The sequence below is a fragment of the Ptychodera flava genome, chromosome 1 (assembly GCF_041260155.1).
Source record: "Ptychodera flava strain L36383 chromosome 1, AS_Pfla_20210202, whole genome shotgun sequence".
In the NCBI taxonomy this organism is placed as follows: Eukaryota; Metazoa; Hemichordata; class Enteropneusta; family Ptychoderidae; genus Ptychodera; species Ptychodera flava.
The window spans coordinates 6,113,824-6,132,535 of record NC_091928.1 but is presented as its reverse complement, the minus strand read 5'-3'; the positions used below and the strand labels follow the sequence as shown (position 1 = coordinate 6,132,535).

The following is an 18,712-nucleotide window of genomic DNA, read 5'->3' as shown; positions in this document are numbered from 1 at the left end:
GAGTTAGGCTGTATGACCCTCTTACCTGGCAATCAAGTCATTTTTAAGCGCATAATGTCAATAAGCAAAATTCTGTATTGATTGTGGAATTTCTCTTTCTTTAACATGCACAAGGTTGCCTTAGTTCAGTTTCAACGCAAGTACACATTGGCATCCATTGCTTCGATAAATTCTGTGTGCGATGTGTGATAGTGAGTGTACGAGTATGAGTGCTTCATGAACTCTACATCGTGTGGACGGTCGCAGTCAGAAAATGTTGCAACTTAGCTCGGCTACTAAACCACCTTTTTTTGAAAATGAGGATTTGACCGTGCGATTCTGTCATTTGCTTCTCCGCTATAGGTGACTGGATGACGTATGTTGTGAGTTCGTGCCCGATAGAAACACCGCATTTACAAAAACCGCAATACTCGAAGCAGTGAAACTTCAAATAATTTATTGATACATTAAGTAAAATACTTTCGAATACAACATACAAAATATATGTAGGGAAATAAGGTCTGGCTTGCAACTTTCTTCGAGGGACGGGAAGAAACGTCTGGTCGCCCCTTAGGGAAGAAAATGAGCAAAATGGTTGGGGCACGATTTATCTGACACTAGAACAGAAGAACTGTCGTGCCGTCGACGCGACTGAAGTGCCTCCATGAATTGAAGAAAGGAGATAAATTGGTGGGGTGTGAATAATGTCTATACGAGGCTTGATGGTAGTGGTTAATGTCCCTGCCAGCAATCTGAACGTACGTCCTACACGGGCCAAGGGAGCTAGGGATGTTTTCCTGCCAACATGGCTTAGGGGCCCGGGGACGCAAATTAGACAATCAACCTACACGAGGGAGGGGACAGGCGATGGAGTCGCAGATGCTCAACCGCGGGGGTAGGGGGTAGGGGACGGAGCATGAACCATAAAGAAACACGATAAAGACATTCACTTTGTTACTAACAGTATACATGTCATTTTATGGTAATGTTAAATGCAGTGACTGAAATGAATGTCTGCGGTCGTTACCCATGATGATATAGTACAAACCCCTGCCGTCGGGTTACGTGCAAATAATTTTAATCGGGCAAGAATATGACGAATACGGATGTGTTTGTGAACATCATTTTGGTAATTGGCACGATAACATATAGAAACTCTTACACAACAAATTAACTAATATACGCCTTCATTACATATAAATATCCACTCGTCTTTTCCTATTAAAAAGTATGATAATTATGATGAAAAACACATTATTAATATGGCAAACTACTAAAGAAAAGACTCCGAGGCATAATAAATCATCACTTTTAGAAAAAAGAATATCTGAAAAAGCGAATAACAACACCTTTTCAGTTTAACGTTTGATTCATTGTTGGTTTAATATATGAAAACAGAAGTTTGCAGGATGATCAGAAATAGCTTTTATTGAGACCACATTTCAATGATTTTAGAGGGTGTATGATAAGTAACATCTCAAACAACGTAGCTAATTCTCCATTGTAGGTTAAAAATTTCTTCATCTGACAATACCTGCAATTCACATTATTAGTCACTCATTAATAAATAAAACTCCTTTCAAATACCAGTATTCTTTTTCACACTGCAAGACGCTGGTTTGAACAAAATGTACAATTCTTCCAAGGGCTAGGGCCTTTAAAGTCTAATATTCGCGATGACTTATAAGTGAGATAAGATTTTCAGCTCACGTGTTCACACACGTGAGCTAATGTCGCAGTGATGTCTGTCTGTCTGTCTGTCTGTCTGTTGGCTGATATCTCAAGAACAATTTATCGGATCAGAATCAAATGCGGTAAATAGATTCAGTTTGCATATTGCAAGAATTGATTAGTATTTGGAGGGTGTTGCTTACATATTTTTATGCTTATTTGCATAAATAATGATTAAAGAAAAATGGATATACATTAACAACGGCTAGTGTGCTCAAAATTTGATGAGAATCGCTTAACATGTCGATCACACTTGGATATATCAGCGGTGAAAGATACTAAAGGGTGACATGTAAGTAAATTGCTAATTTGCATGTAAAATGATTTTTCCTAATAAGGGATATATATCTGAATAGACTGGATCGCATTTGACTTAATTTGCTATGTACATTGGCGATACTATGAGATAACATTTTGTACAGATATTTAGCAATTTTACAAAAGTTAATTACTAATTTGCATATGTAACGAACTTTCTTAATTTTCACGAAAGTTATTCGGCATTTTGAAATCAGCTGATATTACTTTATATTTGACGAACTTTCCTTATCGGGACAAATATATCTATATTGACTTCATCAAAGTTGACGAAACTTGCTATTTATAATGAAAATACTATGATATAACAATAATAAAAGTTCTTCAGCATATTGAGATCAGCTAATTACTATTTTGCATATTTAACGAACTTTCCTAATCAGTGATCTATATCTGAATAGAATTGATCAAAGTTTACAAAACTTGCTATGTACGCTTAAGACACTATGATATAACAATATTGAAAGTTGTGAAGCATTTAACTACAGCTAATTTCTGATTTGCATACTTGACAAATCAAGGAAAACGAAAACAAAGGATTATTGTGAAGTTCGCATCGTTGTACGAAGTTCAACGACTGTAATTTCATTTAAATGTATGATAAAGAATTGAAAAGGGGTCAACCAGAACATGTAGGTAGATCTTAAGTAGGACAATTTTGAAGATTCGAATCCTTGTTTAAAGTTTAAAAGATCTTGAGGCCAAATTCTAACAATAAAGTGCTCCTCGGAGTCATCACAACTTTATCGGTTCACTCTTGCCACTGTGCTAACTGTTCTTGAGCTTTGTCAACTACAGAAAGCAAAGCCACTCTTCCTATTCCTTTCAATATTTTCCTCAGAAATTCAAGGTCGTTCTCTGATATGTAACCATTCCTCTCAAGATACGTGAATATATCGACAGGATCTTCCAACTTTTCGGCTTGACGTATAGGGATTTGTTGGCCAATAAGTAAGTCCCTAATTTTCTTTTCGTCGTCTGCGCCGAGTTGATTTGACAGTTCCAAGTAGAGTATTGAGAGACTTCTTAAGTCTGCCGAAGAAAATGTATGAAAAGTAACCATGCAAAAATTATTTCAATTCGTATTTCAATACGTTCGATAATGTAGAGATGAAAGATTATAGACTGGTGTTTATCGGATAAAAACATAAACTTTTTAATTTGTATACTTTCACGCTATCGTTTGTAGTGATCGTGCAGATTTTCTTGCCTACAAAGAGTACCCTTTTACAAGCTTCAGATTACCTCAGTGGAAAGTTCGTGTGACATAAAGCAAGGGAGATCTTGGGAACTGCAACTATGCGACAATATATTTCCATTTACGATATCTTGATGCATCATGTAAACATTAGCTGCAACATTTATATTTTACGATGTACATGATGACAAACGCGTTTTAACTTCCATCAATCGCAGTCACGGACACAGTGTTAACTTTGGTCGTATGGGTCCCATACTACATTTGTGTACAGTTCCGGCGATCATGTCCCTTTAATTTTTAGGCTAGATTAGTGATACCAATCTTTAATAAAAAGCAGGAGCCATGGGTAAGAAACGTCTAAAAACGAATTATTTTAAGCAGCGATATCAAAGCCTTCGTAAAGATAAAAGTGACTGATAAAACTTTAAATTTAATTGAACTGCAAAAAGAATAAGCAATTGCCACATTTAAATATCTCAAGCGACCATCGTAGAAAAAACATTAACACTGTGTGCCTGGATGCAACACTGCAAAAAGCGAAAAAAGTGAACGTGACTTCTAACATTAAAATATTTTAAGTGTACTAAAGACCAATGTTTCCTCTGGTTGCCTGTTTATGTCCACTTTTCACTCATATTTCCAAATTTAAATCCGGATTACGGAGTGAGGTCGTCTTTGATACCGATTACTAACTGGGTCTATCTTAATTTATTCTATTCATTATACCTATGAGGCGCATTGGTGATGCAAGTTCATTCGCTGAAGGTGAAACGAGGATACCTAAAGCCCCAATAGCTACGAACTTTATGCATTATTTTAATGATTTTTATTTTCAAACCAAAGTTGGTTCATGTAAATGTGCCAACTGAAGGACATGTATAGAAGTATCACTGCTCGCTGATTTAGACCTTGCTTACGTGCTTTAACAAGTTAAATAATAAACACTCATAAAATGGCGACCCACAGGAAAAGTTCAAAAAATGCAGTATTTCCTACACATACAAATTGTGATCATAAAAGAAACAAGCACGATGCCGTTTACTTGAATGTACAACACACGATGGCAAACATTTTGTTGTTGTTATCTTTATTTTCTTTGTCACATAATTATTTTTTTTAAATGGTGGGAAATCTAAAATGATGTTCAAACGTTTGAATTTACATGCCACTTTCGACACTTATGACAGTGTTATACACTTTTTCAGACTTTAATGGGTCCTATTCGAAGAAAATTCTTGGAAGACTGGGGATATTTTGAGATCGGTTTATTGTGGCTATAAAGTATTTTTGAACTTATTTTGTTTTTAATCTGACAACACACCTTTAAGTTGACGCTTGTCTTCTGCTTTGATATTATCTCGTTCGTCCTCGTCATCTGCGACAAAAAAGAGATAAAAAAAAATATGTAAGGGGTTTAATCCATCTTTCTTTTTAAATTTCCTTAATGCAGAAAGGTTACCTAAAGGCTGTGTTTCGTCTAGTTTGTTAGTGTTTTTTTTCTCGCGCAAGACATGTTCCAAGAAGGAGGTGAGGTAATTTCCAGATTGATGGATGGATGGATGTTTTACTTTTAATTTATTATCTACTAATATCTTAGTTGTTTGTATGATATCAGAACACATTCTCGTCAGAAACACCTACCTTCGTTCCCAGGCGTCTGACTTTCATCCTGAAATGAAATACATACACCACCTGTCAGGCAAGTTAATGGCATGGGGATTATAGACGAAGATCATGGGGTTTGCATTATAAGATATAAATTCAAAGATTAAGGTTATTCATGTATCAGGTTTGCTTTCTCATCATCGCATCCTATCATTAATTAATTAATTAATTTGGTATATTGAGATGTTCTCATCCTAAATATAAGTTAACTAAACCTACTGACGACATGCATCTTGAGGACTGCATGCCAAAGTTGCGTCAGTCACGTTAGGTCATTCAGTAACATTACAAAAACTTAAATTTTGGACGATAATGCCTTCTCACCTTTTCAATACAAAATAGAAGCTCTTCCAGCGGGATTAGTTCTTTTCTTTTTTCTTTGTAGAAACAAATGGATCCAGTAATTCTTTCATCGGTTCCTTTGGCTATTCGTTCAAGCAAGATGGTCCAGTGATTGTCTTCATTCGGGCGGTAAGTGTGTTTATTGAAATCTGTCGCCAGGCGTAATTTCTTAGAGGCTGATGAACCTAACTTGCTGTACACTGTATCGCCGTTCATGATGGAAATGCTAGCTGTATATGGTGTGCCGTGTCCGACATAAGATCTGTACTTCGCGTTACTGTTCTTGAGCTCATCAAATGAAAGAAATGTTTCATCGATCAGGTCGCACAAAAAAGCGTAGGGGTTATTTTTGTCCTGCAGAAAGAGGATCCGTACTGAATGCTTGCTAGACTTCAGGAACTTCGTGACTTTCTCGATAAATGCGTTTCCATCTTTTCTCTTTCTGCACTTCACTGATGAATATCTGATTTCAGATGTATTCCATAGCAAGAAAGCAAGTGTGAGATATTATGTAATGAAATAGTCATCACAACTAGAAACGACAACAATCAATAATGCTCTTACAAACCACAAAATTTAACAAGTTAATATTCAGTAGTATAATGTTTACGTAATACAAGAGGCCAACATGTATGGGAAATGTGCTGTGCTGGAGGCTTCTAGCAACTTCTATAAAGACTTGCCACTAAGTGCAGCACACATGAACTGCAAAATGTATTTTAATTAGACTGCAAGATCACCGTCGACGTTATAACTGAATAACTTGTAAAAAGAAACTGTAGCAGCATCTCAACCAATCGAATGAGTAAAAGTACAGTACAGTACCTACCCACTGAAGCTGTCGACTGATATGTTGATTTTGCCATCGGTCACATGGTAATTTACGTCATCAGTGACATCACACCATTTTCCATCTCCATGCTCGTCTTTTACAATACGAAGGTCACTGTCAACAGCTGAAACATTTACATCAGGTGGCACCGGGAAGGTCAGGACAACAGGATGTTTAAAACTCAATTTTCGTCGTTCGGCAAATTGATTGATGTAAACCAATGAGGAACATGATGCATTTAGAAATAAATCATCTATCTCGCAGATTTCCTTCATCAACGTGGATTTCACATCGTGCACCTGTAGGTAGGAAGCGAAATATCAGACTAGCATGCAATGGATCAACTTGCAACTTGTAGCAGTAAGAGTATCACATAAGATCACAGAAGAATAACGTACCGTGTAACTCTTTGATGGAGAAAGTATTTTATTAATAGCGGACATAACTATTGGGTTAATCATTAAGTTACAGGTCTTGTAATATAACGTTTAAGTCATTGACTTTTTCATTGAACGATCATCCGTATTTCATAAAGAGGAGTGCAACCTACATTCATTCCAATAAATTTCATTATCTTTTATCAACAAGAAATGGTGCCATATACAATCGAAAACAGTATCTAACAGAACCCTTACTTTATAGTTCCGCTTATTTTGTGCTTTCATACTGTTTGCAATTGCAAATTTTGTTTGTAAGCAGTTTGTCAATATATATTATTAATTTTTGGCACCCATGATTATATTGTATCTGTTTGCTTACTTGAAGAAGAGCTCTCCCAAATTTTTTCCACGAAAGAAAGCTGTAACAATCCGGTCAATTACAGAAGATAGTGAACATTAATAGACAGATTTCCCCAACATCTCCTAAAATAAATATCCCAGCCGAGCTCTTGTCTCAACTGTTTGTCGCCCCCTTAACATTGTATAATAGTCGACGTTATCTAAGAATAAACTACAATCGTACAAGCAAAATTCTACGATGTCAGAGAACGTGGTCTGACATGTGTTGACAAATCAACGCCAAACTATCTTTCCGACGCAGTTTCGAAACACCGGACGTATACTTGTAAGTCCAGACTGCCTGTAGGTCATTGTCTTGTTTAAATGAAAGCAATACTAAATGTTCTAAAAGCAAAATTTATTGTGCTTATATATAGATGTTTTGTAAAATATGATGGAATGTTAAAGGCATACCTCCATTACTATCAAAGTGTCTTCTTCTACAGCGCCTTTTGGGATTACTAATGTGATGCTGCTGTTGGTTTTGGATATCAATGTACCACCATTCTGGCCCACAACAAATTCATCCTTGTAGGGTTTCGATACGGCGATGAATAGTGATAAACAGTCAACATCCACAACAACATGGCCGTTTTCCTGTGAAACAAAGACGAAAAAATAGATTTTAAGTGATTAAGTGAAAACATCGAGATCAAGTGTGGTGAGGGTCGTGTCAAGCTGAAAATTTCTGGAATAATGTCATCGACTGAAAATTCTTAAATCATATTTTTACAGAACAGGCATTTTAAGTGGTGACATTTATCGTTGTATACTATTTTCCAAAATTGCAGTATTTAATGTATGGCAGTGTAAATGCAGATAAAGAGTGCATATGTAAGTAGCGCTGTACGCTGCAGTTTTTGAGTGTATGCAGAACACTTTTTCGGAATATATGACTGGTCTTAACTCTGTGTCATCACATTGTTTGCTTCAGGGTAAACAATAACATCTATGTAGGCACGACCTACCACATATGTTAGCATCTCCTTCCATGAAACACCATCGTTGTCACTTTGTAAAATCGCTAATACTCTTTCATAGGGCTCTGCTGTAAGACATTTCCTCTTCAGTCTCACTGACGTCATAGGTCGGAAGTCGCATGCGATCACATCAGATTGATAAAACTCATAGTCGTTTAGAGGCGGCTTCACGATGTCTTCCCTGGAAGTGATAACCAACTCGATATTCTTCTCTATTGATTTTGGCGGTACTTCAAGTTCAAAGCCATCAAGTAGCGGGTATGAGCTGTTTTCCTGGGTATAATGTTCCGTATACGGGAAATAAAAAGTATAATATATTTCAGGAAAATGTTACGTCAATAATTTATGATATAAATATCAAATTTACGATGTCTGTAAGCACAATTATTTGAATCTCGAAATAGAGGTGCTATGGTCATTTCGTTTGTAACCAAACACGTTGAAAATGTTTTGTATCAGATCACTATAAAGAAAGGAAAGAAGGCCTATCAATGCTAGTTTTGAAGACTGCAGACTGCAGACTACAGAAACTTTAAATTATATTTAAATTATATTTTCTGCTAAACTATGGATAATACCTTTTTAATACCCATGAAGTTCAATTGAAAATTAACTGTTATTGCCTCATTAAATATCGAATAGTGACTAACATCGTAAGTTGCATAGACATTTTAAAAGTCTCAGCAGCTGCAACAGAAATGGAACTCATGAAGACGGATATTATTTGGAGCCATCTTCATTGTCAAAGATATGGTACTTAGCTCTAATGAGTATTCAGACTGTAAAGGGCTTTAAGGTAGTATGAGTGAAAGACTAAAATTTTGCTCAAACTTTCCTCAATGAAATTTTCACCCATTCTCTTACCAAATCAAGAATAAAAAATGGGGTCACTGTGCACATTTTGGAACTAGAGAAACAAATTACCCAAGATTTACCGATATTTGAAATTCAAAATGACCGCCATACCTGTGTTACCTCTATGTGGAAAAACAAGTTTTTTTTATTTTTGAGAAACTAAGACGGTGAATCTTTCCTTGCTCAAAGATCTTTAAAATGAGCTGCCACAAGCGGTACATATAGAAAAGAATTTTAAAAGTTTAAGAGTTTGATTATCTGTCCCCTGGGCGCATTTTACCTTAAGTCTAAGTCAACAAGACTTCCTAAAACGGTATTTCCCCTTTCAATTATGTGCAAGTAGCACTGTTGTTGGTACTAAAGCACCATCAGCGGACTGTTACAGTATTAATTGTTATTTGTGAAAAAAATATGTTGCTATGGTGAAAAAAGTCATGATTAAACCTTTCAGCGTTTATTCATCTATCTTTTTGTGATACACTAAACAATGACAAAAGAGTTTCATGATATGTAACCTAAGATCAAGAGCGTGGTCCCCGCTTACGTATGAAACTTTGCTTGGATTGTAATCAAAATGTGAAATCGTTCGACGAAAGTGTGTGAACTAACCTCGTTCGACGCAATAACTTGGAAAACATTTTTCCTTGATATATCTCCATCTTTCTCCAGTCCATGTGTCTCCATATTTCCCAAGTTTTCGACAGCTGAATAGTCTCTATTCTCAATGTTTACTTAATCAGACAAAGTTAAAAAGAATCATTTAAATATTGATCGTACCATTGATATTTAAATATTCTTATCAGGCGAAGAGTTGAGAGTTTTGAGAGACGAAAGGACTTTTTAATAAGTGCCTTTTGCCCATAGACCGATGTTTCCGTATTTGAGTTTCTTCGGCCTATAATGCCATTAGTGGTTTAAAAATTTTTAGAAAAAATTATTTCAAATAATGACTAACTTGTCTGGGTATCATTGCAGTTCTTTGTAATACATTTGCTATACATCGTAACAAATGTATTACGAAGAACTGTAATGAATCCCAGACAAGCTGGTATAATGTATAGCATCCTATAACATCTTACCACAAATTGTTTCATTGCATTGTTCTTCAGGAGGCTTGGGCTCAAATACATTCGGTCGCCAAGGCTTAACAAGATCGTCTTCTTCATCTTTCAAACACAATAAAAAGAGAAAAACTATAAATAACACGCTGTAAACACAAAATAAGCCAGTCACTCGATTACACAAAATTCGTGTTGTTCTAATAGTATGCGTATACTTCTCAAGCTGCTTCAGTAGAAAATGTATGCATGTATGTATGTATGTATGTATGTATGTATGTATGTATGTATGTATGTATGTATGTATGTATGTATGTATGTATGTATGTATGTATGTATGTATGTATGTATGTATGTATGTATGTATGTATGTATGTATGTATGTATGTATGTATGTATGTATGTATGTATGTATGTATGTATGTATGGCAAAATTTATTTCATGAAGTCATCATTAGTTAATTAATTGATTTAAATGTGATGCCTAAAGGTAAAAAACGAAGAATGGTAAGGTGTGTTTTAATTACATGCCTCTCTTACACAGTTTTCATTCAAAATTTTTGGGTTCACATATAAATGTCAATCGTATGCTTTATTTCAATATTAGACGAAAATTTCACGGTTGAAAAAATAAAACGATTTTTATCATGGAGAAACAACATGTAATATTTTAAGTTCCTTTTTGGTGGCTTTCAAGTAATATTCTTCACATTTGATGAGTAATCGATGCGTTTCGTTATAGTATTACGCCCGCGTTCTGCGACCTTGCTTTTAGAGCTGTGTTGAGGCTAAGCTCCTGAACCCTCGTCCTTACTTAGCGTCACAATAACGACATTGTCCACTTGTATTTAACTTTGTCATATGATAATAAGGTCATAAACGGTGCACTCGGGTATTTGGTTGTGGATATAAGACCTCTGGCGTGAAAATTTGCATATTAAATAAAAAATTTAAAATATTGCATATTAGTTCCGATTATAACTTCTGAATAATACTGCAAATAGCAGTGCACCAACGCAAAAATAGCAACACGTCTTCATTTAATACGATGATAATAAACGTTGAAGCATTAAGCAATTAATTTGGTCTTTACTTCAAATTCAATAAGAATAGTAGCGAAAAGAGCGAATATCAATAATAAGATTTGAAATAATGTGCCGTAGATAGATATACATATTATATATATATATATATATATATATATATATATATATATATATATGATTCATCAATTAAAATCGGTATAATTTTGTGATTCGATATGACTGTTAAATTTTACCTGAAAAAACAGTTTCGGTACCTGCACTCTCTTTTTGGATTATCGATGGTCTGACTGTTACATGTAAAGTTAAAAGAAAAAGTCATTATTATTAAAAAAAAGCTCCTTAGATCCATGGTATTGCACGTTGAGTTCATGCAGCCTACTAGTTTTTTGCAAGTACTTCTGCAAACGAAGAAAGAGGGCAAATCGCCTATAGTACTCCACTTTCAACTTTTCATAACTTTCGTTCGTACGATCGAACCCGTAATATCTACTCATTCAAGGTTGTGACATCGATTGTATGACGTTCAACTGTAAAATCGGTGATTTATGCAGTCTTCCATCATGCGTTCAAAGGTGAAGGCAAATCCATCTGTCTGCCTCTCTCTCTCTCTCTCTCTCTCTCTCTCTCTCTCTCTCTCTCTCTCTCTCTCCACTTTGTAATCCCTGGTTATTTTAGACACAGACAAACACAGACTAGAAACGGGTGTTGTTCAGGGTGTGAAGCAGTTGCGTAATTCCTTCATCTACGCCTTGCCTCAGGAAGCTCTAGACTCCACTTTCCGAAGAGTGACGAACATGGAACCTTCGGTAGATTCCGCATTTTTGCCAATTTTTGACGGAAAGTATGTTCAACAAAGTTCGTGTTGTCGTTGTCGTGTAGTGCTGCGATGCATTGGCGTGCTGGCGAAAACGATAAAGGTTTGAGCTTCGGGGAGGTGAGTTTTAAAAATTCCTCTCACATTTTTATGAATATATAATAAGTTTGTTTTAACCAAATTTGAAAGTGTTTTAAAGACACTGTCAGATTTTACTCAATGGTTTACGATCAGTAATATCGTCTACTACAAGCTCATAATGGAAGGAAATGTTTATGAATCTGCTGTGATATGTTTTGATTGGCGTGAAGCGGTGTTTCTGCCCTGAGAACACAAAGTAAGTACCACAGGCAGCACGATGTCATCTCGTCCTACTTTTCGCATAATCTCATATAATTATGAATTACGCACGAAGTCTCCCAGAAGTATGACACCGGTGAAGTTCATTTTAATATGAAAAGGCCATACTTTATCGAGACGACCATAACATCAAACAGCGTGCCGCGTTTCTTGCCTGTGTTTCTCTTGACACCTTGAAAATACTTTCGGAAACTTTAAAAAGCAGTTACAGAAGATAAAAATTCCTTACTGTTATCATCCATATACGCTTGAGGGATTGGATATGCCCAACCTAATGATAATAACAATGAAATTTATGAAATGGAATGAAATGTCGTAAGAACGAAAATACAGAAGGTGCAAGTGTGATCCATTTCTTAATGCGTCATTTCAAAAACAAAGAACTATGAAACAAGAATTGTCCCAATTTCGCTTACATCTTGATTTTAAATATATGTAATGTAGCTTTTCCAATAGAAATGCGAAGATTCATTAACGGTTTATTACCTAATCCTATCGAATCGGTACAATGGTAACGTGAGACATCCAAAACAAAATTATTTGCCCTGTATGGCTGGTTTATGTAACACACCGAAAACTGCGATTCAGCTTGAGACGTTGCAATTTTAAGTAAACCTCTTGGAAAACTTTGCATTGACAATGTGCAATCGTCAATAGCTACATCATTATGTATTGTACTAACAAGTGAGTTTTATACATACCTGATTCATATGTAGGTAGTCTTAGTTCTGATGATGCCGATATGTGCATCGGCATTACTTGTATCGCACTCCCAATTATCTGTTCAAAGTGATCTTCATCGTTTTCAACTCTGCAACTTTCCAGCTCTGTATATAGAAAAGGAATAGATCATCCATTTAAGTCATCCTCAGTAGGAATTGTCATCAGATGTATTAATTTAGAAAATGCAAGATGGTCTGATCGTTATCATGGAATTGCACTGCAGCACTGAAATAAATCTGGTTTTTTAAATAAAAGTATTAAACGCTTGCTTCTTGCAATGACGACGAAGATAAATGTAGAAATCAACTCTTTCAAATAAATCATCTGTCCGATAGTTCAACACTACCTGTGCGACAGTTCAATAATTCCTAAAGGTAAATATAGATCTAGCAAAATAAGAGAAATTTCAGATTTTGTTTGATGTTATCAGACAGAGGTCCTTACAGCCATAGCACCTTACAGCATTTGCTCCCGTTACGAAGCCTTTCAAATTGAACATTATTATTTGGTGAACCACTGTGTGTTGAGGGACTGAGTGTGTATAAGGGCTGTGGTTAAACCTAAAATTGATAGCATGTTCAAGTAAACGTCTTGAAAAGCTTTGTATTGACAATATGCATGACTGCCACAAAACGTCAATAGCTACATCATTATGTATTGTACTAACAAATAAGTTTTATACAAACCTGATTCATATATAGGTAGTCTTGGTTCTGATGATCCCGATATGTGCATCGGCAATACTTGTATCGCACTGGAATGTGAATCCGCAATTATCCGTTCACTCTGATCTTCATCATTTTCACGTCTGCAACTTTCCAGCTCTGTAGATAGATAAGGAATAGATCATCCAATTAAGTCATCCTCAATAGGAATTGTCGTCAGATATATTGATTTAGAAAATGCAAAATGGGCTGATCGTTATCACGAAATTGCACCAGCACTGAAATAAATCTGGGGTTTTTTTTAAATAAAAGTATTAAACATTTGCTTCTTGCAATGACGACGAAGATAAATGTAGAAGTCAATTATTTTAAATAAATCATCTGTCCGATAGTTCAACACTATATGCGCGACAGTTCAATAATTCCTAAAGGTAAATATAGATCTAGCAAAATAAGAGAAATTTCAGATTTTGTTTGATGTTATCAGACACATCGGAGGTCCTTACAGCCATAGCACACTACAGCATTTGCTCCCGTTACGAAGCCTTTCAAGTTGAGCATCATTTGGTGAACCACTGTGTGTGGAGGGACTGAGTGTGTAAGGGCTGTGGTTAAACGTAAAATTGATAGCGTGTTTGAGAAAATACTCGTAAATGAAACTAGAACACATACACACTCTGTCTCTCTCTCTCTCTCTCTCTCTCTCTCTCTCTCTCTCTCTCTCTCTCTCTCTGAGAGTTTCTCGAGTAGAAGCACTCACAAAGTCAATCTGTTAAATGATAACAGTGATAAGAATGTATACAATGAAAATGCGTGAGAACAACAATAGAGAGACTTCATATCAAAACAACGGAGAAACAAGGAATAATAAAATGTGCTTGGCCAGAGCGTTTAATAGATGCAATGGCAATGTGAGAAACTAAGAGCAAAATTGTTTGTTCAGCATGTTTGTTACATGCTACTCCGTTAAAGATAGCGCAGCTTTACGTCTTCGAGCATTAGGCAACGAAAATGCACACGATTGAAGCGAAGGGTCGCCATCATAATTACATGTGTGATATACTAAAAGAAGGTTCTTACAGAGTCTATTGAAATTCGAATACCTACTAATCCTAGCGCTTCCGATAAGTCAATCGGTGATGGTGATCGCCAAGCGTCCTTATAGGTATGTCCCTCGTGTTGCTCATCGTTCCCACGTCTGCAACTTTCAAGCTCTACATAGATCAGGGTTGAAACATCCATTAAAAATCGGTATGATCTTTCATCAGCCATGTAGATTTAGAAAATGCAAGATGGGGTGACTGGTTTCAAAGAATTTCACCGCAAACATGATTACATTTTTTCCTTAGGGATTAAAATGATGCACCCAGTGGCATGGGTAAAGACGGAGCTTTCACTTGTTACCTTCCTAGTAGTCAAAACTAGTCAGTCATTCCATTGATCTTTTGTCAGATTGATAAAAATAACATGTACGACAGTCCTAACACATTCTGTATAAGTGCAGGGGTCAGATACATGAAATGACGGATAGATGGTGGACAGCCCCGTTTATCAATCATAGCCGTAGCCTGAGGGTGTTGGGCAGGAGGAGCAGTTGCCCCCGGAAATTTTGGGGAAAATGCAAATTTTCGAATACACAGAGATGCTGATAAATCACTAACATTTCCAGGACGATTCCCAGCACTCGTGCTTTGAGTTGATGGTTTACTAACGTCAAGCGTCTCTGCACTTACACTGACCCTTCGCTATTGTTGATATTGTTGCTATGTTTTATTTTACGCTGGGTTAACTGAAACAATGTTACTTTTTTACAGTGCGCTAAATAAGCTCTTTTGCGGTTTGAACGAATAATTAAACATGCACATCTTGCGGGAAAATGCAAAAAGAAGCGCGCGCACTTTTGGACTGTGCATTTAGTCAAGTAGTAACACAGTTGGGAGTACTTGTTTCACTTTGAACACTGTCAGCTATCGCAATTTGCCAAAAATGTCAGATAGTGAAAGTCTCAAGAAACGATGTCGCGTCTAGCTGTCTATTTTGACATTTGTCAGGAAGCAGGCAGGGTAAGCATACCATTTTGTAGCAGGCCAAAGGAAAAAAGTCGTTCAACATGACGTCAGGTCCCATGAATGCGTCGCGACTATACGAACGCCTTCGATGTAATCTTTGAAGGTAGTATGCGCCTCGAAAGTGAAAGACCTAAATTTTTGCTCAGACTTTCCTAACTAACACTTTCAACCATTCTCTTCCCAAAAGAACATTAAAGTCAGGGGTCACCGTGCAAAGTTTAGAACCAGAGAAACAAATCAACGTTTTGCGATATTTGAAATTCAAAATGGCCTCCATCCCTGTGCTAACTCTATAAGGGAAAATTAAATTTTCGATTTTCGAAAAACTAGGACAGCGAAAGTTTTTCTTTCTCCAGGAGCTTCAAAATGAGGCCCCCACAAGTGGTAGATCAGAAAAGAAATATAGAAATTTTAGAGTTCGAATATCTATCCCCGTTTAATGGAATATTTGGTGGCGCTGAAAAGGGCCGTTTGGTTTGTGAGCGCCCAATGTGATTACTGTGAATCAGAGCTTGGAGCTTCTTCTTGTTGTTGTTGTCGTCGTCGTTTGTATTGTTGTTTATGTTGATATTAGTCATGTTGTTGTTGACCAATAAAATTCAACGAGCATAACTATTGTGTTGTTATCTCAAACGACGGTATGTAGATGTCTTAAGAAACGCTACAAGGATGCTATCATTATTTGACCCTGTGCTCCTCTCTCCCGACGTACACTCTCTATCAATATGGGAGAGAAAGTTGAAATGTACTTATCACTAAGTCCTAATCAGAATTGAAAAGAAGAAATAAAAATCATAATGAACATCATTATAATCATGATAGCCGTAGAGGAAAGATGCCAGATCAAAGTCATTGAGGTGTGATTTTCATAAACTTTGGCCGAAAATATTGAACTCGAAATGTTTTTGCCTTTGTTTTTTTGGTTTTTTCCTTTGGTATTAGGCGTTTACTTTATATCACACACATTTGTTGCCCTAATCCAATTGGAACTGTCCATTTATTTCTGAGCCCCCCTCCGCTCCGCAAACCACAAAGATATTGAACATTATTTGGGGCCCGGAAATTTGGTATCAACATGTGATAAAGGACCGTCAAAACGTGATAATGTTTAAGAATGTCACATGATGAGAGTGACGTTAAAAAAATGTCTCTCAATATAATTAGTTTCTGACAGTTTCATTACTATCCTTGCAACCGAGTTCCCAGTGTGCACTTCGCTATTGTCATTGCCGAGTCTCTAGTGCATGCATGTAGTGTATGGCGCACCCTGTGCAGTCGACCATATACCATGTATAATAGCTATACTCTTAAGAAGTGGCGTTATGGTATCGGACCAGAGTTAAAGGAAAGGTCATCCTAGGGTCACACTTGCCAAAGGTACCAACCTAGAATTTTCCGTGTGGATAATGAATGACTTTGGCATGTTAAAAATATACATTGACTAACTATATATTTCAGACAACATTTTACGGTAGTACTGGTAATGGTAACCTTTACCATAGACCCTAAAAACGGACCCCTTTACCCACCTGCTATGACAGCTATGGGTCAAAGATCACTTACTTTATCATGATCGAGCTACGAAAATTTGGAATTCCATTCCCCGATGTACACGAAACTTGGAAGCTTTGTTGACGTTTAAATCAGAATTACATAATTATCTTTTCATGAAATGCTGTAATCAAGGTTTTGGTCTGGATTGGCATGTTATTGTCTTCGTCATTGTCATTCTTGACATCTGTTTATTTGATGTTTCGCTATAGTGTTTTTGCTTCTTTGCTTGTACTCTTGAGTTTTTGGAGGTCTCTGGTGGAAATTACAATTACTATATGTAATCAGATTACCATATTATTTAAATACAGTTATAATAATAAAGTCGCCTCAAACGGTCTATGGCCTCGTAAAACAGACTATTTTTAGAGCGACTCACTGGCCCTCAGCAACCAAAGGTTTGTTGTGATAACATGTGTTTCTACGGTCTGTAATGACACACCAAGCCAGCCAATTTGTGTGTATACTCACCACTCTCCAGCGCTGCAGCCAAATAGTCGAGGTTAACGTTCTCGTTCTTCAAAGCTTCAATCAAAACCATATACCAACCCTCCTTTTCGACCAATAGGTCAAGTAACAACAAGGCGCCTGCAACAGTGCCATTGTTTTGTTCTTCAGAACGAATGTGTTCTCTGTCCTCTGGTGTCAGACACTTTTCCAAATAAGGTAGTAAGCGGGAGGGTACAATTTCATTGACGAACTGAGACCGTAATCGATCAAGGGCAACTTGTTCCTGCAGATTTTCATAATCCGCTGTTTCTTTCCAACCACCACTCGCACCCTTTTCAGACGAGCTGGCCATTTTGAATTGACGCAATGCTTTAGCACGTAAATTTTGGAATTCCCCGAACATTATGCGGAAAACAATTTATTACTGATATTGAACGACCTTTGATCAGTTCAGCCATATCGAGCCTTCTAAAACGAAGGAAAATCAGCAATCGAACACCAGAGTGGGCAAAGCAAATCACACACATTCACAGTGTAAGCGAAATGATCAGAAAGACGCATGCATGTGTGTACTTGTGTTCATTAATAGAACCAATATTAATTCTAGAAGACTTGTGAAATATTAGGGAGACAATCAGACAGAGATTCAGACAGCAAGATAAAGACAGCGGCAGAGAAACAGACAGAGACTAATTTGCAAAACGTTGAGGGGGCAGCGAACTTGTTTTACGCTTTATATAGGTTATGTTAAACCCATCACTCAACCGAAATCGTTTCCTGCATTTCCATTGCAGGGCAACATTTGCTCTATGCAGTTAAAACTTCCTAGATGACAGGGGCAGCCAATAAGGAATTTCGTCACGGTGAAATTGCAATGTTAGCAAGCGACAAGAGAACTTTCTCTGGTCAGCGAGCGAGTAGGAGTTGCAAACAGCTTTTAATTTTCCGCAAAATCGAACATGTTCAAGTATGCTGCCACGGAAGTGTCCGATGGACTGTACCATTATTTTTTAGGGGTGGCCGACTATTGTGAGGGCTGAATACATTGGCGCGCTTTGTGGGAGGGACAAAAGGGCGGGTGATTGTCATGACTATAACACGGTATCCAAAACGGCAAACTTGTCGAAGTACCCGCAACATGCCGACAGCTTTTTAAAAAAAGTGTTCGTTAGAATGTGCGAAGTGGGGTGTCAAAAGCGACAAACTTGTCCCAGAATCTGTAACATGCCGATAGTTTTTGTAAATATTCCTGACAAAGACATAGTAAGTGGGTAACCTTTGCATTGAGTGAATC

General features: G+C 36.8%; 1 protein-coding gene across 1 annotated transcript; it reads right to left on the bottom strand.

The window, feature by feature from the left end:
* Positions 1-419: 419 nt before the first annotated feature.
* LOC139114045 (uncharacterized) lies at positions 420-17,770 on the bottom strand. The gene is made up of 14 exons (XM_070675567.1): positions 17,440-17,770; positions 13,370-13,507; positions 12,662-12,787; positions 12,190-12,231; positions 11,020-11,073; positions 9,762-9,848; positions 9,292-9,413; positions 7,816-8,100; positions 7,262-7,444; positions 6,066-6,367; positions 5,219-5,699; positions 4,871-4,898; positions 4,551-4,604; positions 420-3,060 (listed from the first exon to the last, which is right to left on the bottom strand). The coding sequence occupies exons 1-14, from the start codon at positions 17,768-17,770 to the stop codon at positions 2,780-2,782; spliced, it is 2,514 nt and encodes an 837-aa protein (XP_070531668.1). The 3' UTR covers positions 420-2,779.
* Between the last annotated feature and the right edge of the window lie 942 nt (positions 17,771-18,712).

Bases quoted from the DNA above. Each gene is read 5' to 3' on its own strand.
- LOC139114045 (XM_070675567.1), bottom strand. From the start codon at position 17,770: ATGGCCAGCTCGTCTGAAAAGGGTGCGAGTGGTGGTTGGAAAGAAACA. The intron at 12,232-12,661 runs GTATGTATAAAA...TATTATCATTAG, and splicing joins ACTACCTACATATGAATCAG to GTTGGGCATATCCAATCCCT. The intron at 4,899-5,218 runs GTGAGAAGGCAT...ATTTCATTTCAG, and splicing joins TTCTATTTTGTATTGAAAAG to GATGAAAGTCAGACGCCTGG.